Source organism: Hipposideros armiger, unplaced genomic scaffold (genome assembly GCF_001890085.2).
Source record: "Hipposideros armiger isolate ML-2016 unplaced genomic scaffold, ASM189008v1 scaffold_5, whole genome shotgun sequence".
Lineage (NCBI taxonomy): Eukaryota > Metazoa > Chordata > Mammalia > Chiroptera > Hipposideridae > Hipposideros > Hipposideros armiger.
In genome coordinates, this window is record NW_017731355.1 from 6834915 (window position 1) to 6841750 (window position 6836).

The 6836-nt window shown below is 34.8% G+C and overlaps 1 protein-coding gene across 1 annotated transcript in view; it reads left to right on the forward strand.

Moving 5' to 3' along the window:
* The window catches only part of CNIH1 (cornichon family member 1), a 27031-nt gene extending 21587 nt beyond the window's left edge, over positions 1 to 5444 (forward strand). The window contains exon 3 of the mRNA XM_019645354.1: positions 5300 to 5444. Within this exon, the coding sequence (XP_019500899.1) occupies positions 5300 to 5416 (117 nt within the window). The 3' untranslated portion in view covers positions 5417 to 5444. The remainder of the gene's footprint in view (positions 1 to 5299) is intronic.
* The last annotated feature ends 1392 nt before the right edge of the window (positions 5445 to 6836 follow it).

Below are 6836 nucleotides of genomic sequence, written 5' to 3' on the forward strand. Positions count from 1 at the left end.
GTTTTCATAAGCATTTTTGTGCTTTATTTGTAATGAGGAAGTTAAGGCAACTGAAAATAGTGTATATGGTTCAGAAGTTTATTGAAGAGTCAAAGAAGTAAAACCAATATATAAGAATTCCACATAATGATCAAGGGAGTTTAGAGCTGTCTTTGTGGCAGTCTTACTCTAAGAATCCCTTGAAATAGATGCTGTTTTACTCTCTAGTAGTGAAAAAATGAGTAGTGAAAAAATGCTTCCCACGTTCGGGAGAGTAACTGTTCCTGTTTTGGGATTGGGTCATGGAGTTGATGAGTACGTTGAAGAAAAGGATGTAAACAAGAAGAGTGAGGAGAGTCAAACCATTTCAGAATGAAAGAAGCGTTAAAGACTTAGTATTTTATAGTCTGGAGAACACCTTGAGGGATCCGATCCTGGGTCAGCTCGTGCAGTAAATTATTTGTTGAGCACTTGCTGGGCACTGAAGGTTCATGATCTGAGTATGAGCAATCATGCAGTTTCTGATCCACCTAATTCTATCAGCACCCACTCCTCGTTTTACTTTCTTGTTCACAAGTATTTTTGATCATGAGAGACCTGCCCAAGCCTTCTATCCTCCAGATAGGTCCCTGGGGCTGTTTTGTATTCCTGTCAAAGTATTTTCACGAGTCCTTGCTGTCTCTAAGCAAACACTAATGTTTAAGTTTTTGGGTTTTTTTTGTTTTAGCTGAGCCATCCTGCCACCTGTTGTCGGTTCAGCTTGGGCCCATGTGGGAATCGAACTGGCAACCCTGTTGCTCAGAGCTCGCACTCTTGAGCGAGCTCTTAATCAGTTGAGCCACTTGGCCGGCCCAAGTTTTTAAAAACATCTTTTTAATAATGTATTCCAGGATATTCTCCAGGATTAATGTAAGGTTTACCAGTTGCAATTTGTGGAAGCTTCATGCCTCCACATGCTTCAAAAATTAGATAGGTAGTCTTCAGCTGATTCCTCAAAGGTGATTGACAGGTTTGCCCATCGTGGTGGTAGGTTGTTAGTTCCTAGCATGTAAGTGATTAGACGATTGAGTACCTGGATGGTCTCTTAATATCTACCTGTCTTTACCTTTTCTAGTGTTTTGTGAAATTAAACCCCTAACAAGAAAAAGCAGAAACAATATGCATATTTGACAGTATCCCATTAACTCTCTTGCTAGCTCTGAATTTAATTTGTCGCCTCTCCCATTAATCTGTTTTTGGGCAGTCTTATATTATTCCTGTAGGTCCAGCTGAGGCATAGTTAGCCTGGGTTTGTAATCCTTTCTAGCTTATATTAAACTACTCCCTATACAGCGACAGCTGCTTTATTTAGGTACTTTTTTTTTTCATTATTAAAATTACTTTTGATATTATGTGCTCTGATTTATCTTGAAGAGCTTTCCAACTCTCAGAAACCATTAATGTAACACACTGTGGTTTATATTTATACTAACAGCTCTTTGTTGCTATGAATACTATAGATTCTGAGTTAAAAATCTTATATAACAAATGTAGTCTATTTAGCAGTTATTCTATTGAGTCAGAACACTATATCATGGCAATATGTCCCATTAGTACTAAGGAGATGTAGGGGTAGAAGCTTATTTGAATGCTGCATTTTATTGATGTTTGATGTTTTCATAGTGCTTAATTAATTTCCCTACCCCCTACCCCAGGGTAGAAGAGAGTTGGGTCCCAGGCTATAGACAAACTGCTAATTTGTTTGCAATTTGAATTATTTTTCCATAGGAAGGTGGAGTGATAGGAAATGACCAGACAATCCACATTTGACATGTATCAGATATTACTAAAGCATTTGAGAAACCTCATGGGTTATACCATGAACTGCCAGACCTACCAGTCAAGCTCATACCCAGTTAATGGTCTTTCACAAAGCAACAAAGTACATGGCAGCTTGCTTGTATGTGTTTCTTTTAAAGCCTGTTCAGTAGTTTTCAGCTTGAGGACCGACCACTCATGCTAATCAAGTTCTCATAATTCTTTGCTCTCCAAATCAACATATTTAGAAAATGTCAGCTATTTGCATAGAAAGTAAATAGAAATGTACTTGGAAACTAGCAAAATATTTTCCTTGGTACAACACTTCTCTTTTCCTCCATTTATATGTTTATGATTAGTGTTCACAGAATGTTATTGCCATGGTGCAAATAATGACTTCTGTGTGTCTCTTATACCCTGCAGGGGGTGGGCTTTCATCTTAGTTGTGGCTACATCATAGCATTGTGATATACAGAGCCCGTTCAAGTGATCTGTATTTAAAAGTATACATCTAGTTTACTGATCTATATAATTTAACACCCACAAATGTACATCTCTCATTAATGAGTTGTACAGTATAATTGTAAATTAGAAATTCTGACAGCAAAAATATTTTAAAGCAACATTCTTTTCAAAGGGGAAAGATAAAAAAATTGATACCATGGCTAGCATTGCTCATAAAAGTACTCATATTCACCCTTTTAGGAAACTAATAATGTTGGTCTCAAAAAACTTAAGCTCTTTTGCTTAAATCAATCACTGATCTGCAGTCAGACCAGCAGCTAATGAGTCTCTGGTACTAGTATTATAGCTTAGAAGATGGTTCTCAACTAATACTAATAACATAGCTCAGAAGATGGTTCTGAACTAGTAGTATCCCAGGACATCAAGAGAAAAAAATGTTCTGTTTCTGAATATGTTGAATAGCTTTCTTAGGATAATTTTACTTAGAATTGAGCATTCTAAAGCTAAATGTCTAAAAGGAGTCACTAGCTCTGCTGCTTGTTCTGCTTGGTTTTGGAAAATAGTATTAACCACATGAGGTGATTGATCTGTGGGCTCGGAGTGAAGGTTTTATCCTACATTAATTTATTAATGTACATTGTGGAAGTGAAGATGTACTGAACATCTTGACATGGAAAAGAATGAGTAAGTTAATTTTATTGTACAATGCTTTTTCTAAATATTTACATTTCTTTGGTTACCATGTAAATTCTGGAGAAGAAACATTTCTTAAATAATAGATTGGTGACTGGGTAGACCCTAAAACTACTAAGGAAAACAGAATGTAGTTAAGCCACCTGTATTCACGGTTTGTTAAAATCTAAGTTAACCTTTATGGTGCTGTACCACTGTCCAAAGAAAATGCCCTTAAGTAGTCCTACCTTCTTAGAGTTTGCTTGGTTTATTTTGCTTTTGTAAATTTAATAAAAAATGTCTCAAATGTTTCTTTGTGTAGTTTATGGATAACGGTTGAATCTGTGTGTTAATTCAGTACAGCAGCCAACTGGCTTGAGTATGACTCTTAGGCTGTCTCTCTGCCTCACCTCCCCCACTGTTTTGAGGGGGTATCCCACAGGTTAGGCAGAGAAGACACTCCGAAGAATGCTGGAATTACATATTATTAAACTTAATTGGAAAATTATATTTGAGTAGTGCCATCCCAAGTTTCTCTGTTATGGAATAATTGATGTTTGTCCTTAAACTTGGGATTAAAGTAGTTGAGTTAAGCATTTTAAATGTAGAAGACTTCAGTAGTACTTGCAATGGAAATTGAGAAATGCATGCACTTTGAAAATTCTATTATTAAAGGATTTGATAAATCCATGCCAATATTTTCCCTCCATTGTCATAAGTATTCATGAATAAGCTGTATATTTATATTGGGAGAAAGCTAATATAAGATTTGATTTGGTCATGTCAATTTTAGTGGCTTCCTAAAGTTTAATTGAATATCATGATTTTAAAATTGTATTTGGTTGTAATATCAAAATCATGAGGAAGGTCAATCTATGATTGTACCCTGTACTTTAAAAAAAGTAACTTTCTTGCTGTAATTTTTGGCATTTATTTGTTAGATAAGAAACCCCTAGTTTAGACATTCAGACACTGGCAGGATATGTGATTCTCCCTTCTTCCTTAGTATTCTAATAAAACCTGAAGCTCTAGAAGCAATATTAAAATATTGATTTTACATTATGGTACATACTGGTTCTCTGGTCTGAAGTTCGCAGACACCACTAGTAATTGTTTTAAAGTGTTCTCTAATGAAATTCAAGTACTTCAGGAGCACTAAGAAGAGTGAGACAAAGTAAGATTTTTGGTAATTATAGGAGCATTTAAAAATTGATATGGTGAAATTCACTTTGTCTTGTGTGTAAGTGCCTACAACCACTGGTTCATATGTGATTACCAGTAGCCAAGTGAGCCATGGACCTACCTTACGTGATGCTGAAACCACTGATGTCTGTTAACAGGTGGCTTGGACTCATTGTATAATCCTGTTTATAATCCAAATGACTGCTTTTGGTAACTCGACGTTGAATTTAAAGACAAAAAGACGTTTGATAGCATAAGGTAAGGTGAAGGAGAGAATTGGAGATTGTTAATCTGTAGATACATTTAAGTACTTTATAAAAGTGAAAGAGATTAAACATCCCATGTAGTTTCTCGGGTGAAACAAATGAATGCTCTAAAAACAGAACAGCTGTTTGAAGTAATGATTCCTTGTCTCTGAAAATGTCCTAGCAAATGCTGGATAATCACTTGCTGGGGGTGATCCGATAGGTGACTAGATAAATCATACTATTCCTTACAATTTTGTATGTCTATGAAGTAGAAAAAAGGAGAGATTTTGAGAGAAAAAAAGGGTAAAGGTTAATTAAATAATTTTAGCTTGGCTACTTACACACAAATTTTCATACTTAATTACTATGTCATATGTCACCCAGTAGTTGCAAATAGTAAAATGAGGTAAAAGTGTGCTAAGTAAATGCAGTCAGATATTTTTCCATATGCTTTTTCAGCATTATCTCCAGATACAATAAACCAGAGCAGCCAGTGCATTTCTAAAAAGGAAAATTATATAGCAATTTTTCTAGCTTCTATAAGAGATGAAAAAGACACAAAGAAATTTGTCAATAAATGCTTTAGGACTATCTGCACATAGACAACTTAAATTCGAGTTGACAACACTAGAAGTTTAATAAAAATGTTAGCTCTTAAATTTCTGACATGGTCATATATATATATATATATATATATATATATATATATATATATATATATGCTGTTCGAAATTCTTTACATAGACAACTTAAATTCGAGTTGACAACACTAGANTGCTATTTGTAAAAAGTTAAACATGGGAATAAAAGTCATTAGCATCTTTATCTATGATTCCAAGAAAACAGTGATTATTATTTTTTTAATGGAAATTTTGTTGCCACCTACTTTCCAAATTAGCAATTAATTGATTTCAGTGCCCAGGCATTTTGATAACTGGCTTGTGTTTTTCTTCCAGCTTGTACTTCCAGAGTACCTCATCCATGCTTTCTTCTGTGTCATGTTTCTTTGTGCAGCAGAGTGGCTTACACTGGGTCTCAATATGCCCCTCTTGGCGTATCATATTTGGAGGTAATATTTAGATATATTTCTAATACTTTTCCTAATTAAATTTTAATTACACTACGGTTGATGTGGTTATCTTACGTGCTAGTCACAGAAATGACAACTGAAATTAGTTGGTATTTATTTTAAAAATCAAGTGGATGAACAAATAACCATTTTAATAATGTCTTATGGAACTTACATTATTATTCTTAAAAGAGGTTTTTTAAAAAATGAGATAAAACTAACATACAATAATGTAAGTCTAAAGCATACATACAGCTCAGTGAATTTGTACGTAAGTATACACCTGTCAAGCCACCACCCAGATTGAGACATACAATGTTCCAGCCCCCCAGAAAATTCCCTTGTGCCCCATCTCAGTCAGTTACCCCTGTATATCCGAAGGAGAACCAGTGACCTCTATAAAACTAGATTAATTTTGCCTGTCTTTGAACTTCAATATAAATTAATATGTACATGTGTATCTAAATTTTTTCTTCATGTTTACCTTATGACTTTAAATTTGGTTATTTGTAAAAGATATTTATATTTTATACCTTCTAAAAGTTCTATCTGATCTATATAGAGTTAAGAGTTTTTTTGTTTTAATAGGCATGTAAAAATCTCATTGCTCTCAATTTTAGAAAATATATATTGAAGAAGTGTTTAGGAGTAAAGTGGCTGAAGCTGACTCTGAAATGGTTTAAAAAAATGTATGCATAGTTAGAGATAGAATGAGAAAGAGAAGGATAAAGCAAGTGTGGTAAGTGAACATTTGGAACGTCTGAGTGAAGTGGTCTTGTACCTTTTCTGTAAGCCTAAAATTGTGTTAAAACTAAAAATCTTGTTTCCTTTATATAGTTATTCCTGTTTTTCTTGGATTTCTGATAAAGTATAGAGTAGATCAGATGTGACTTGTTTAGCTGTCCTGCTCTGCTCATTTAGGGGCTCTAGTTTCAAAAAAGAAAAGACCTCCGTCTATAACTATTGGGTTGTTGGAAATGTCATGACGTATTTTGTCTATGCTTTTTAAAGGTCATTTATTTATATAAAGAACAAAGATCAATCAATGATATATTGCCTGTTCGATAACCTTTTGCCATCTTTCAGTGAGCTTCATAATTCCTTGTTCATAGAAGGACCTGTCTTAATTTGTGAAAAACTGAACAAGGTGCTGATTTACAGTCTCATCTGACTTGAACGTTATACCACTCAAGGAGTTTTGAAGAGAGCGAAACAAGTGAAAGTCTGACGGTGCAAGGTCAGGAGAGTATGGTGGGTGTGGCAACACATCTCATCCAAGCGCCAATAATTTTTGACAGGTGATCAGACTTGTGTGTGGTCTCGCATTGTCATGATGGAACACAACTGCTTTACAATTAACAAGCTCTTTACGTTTCTGGATGATGGATTCGTTCAAACTGTCCAGTTGCGAACAGGACACATTC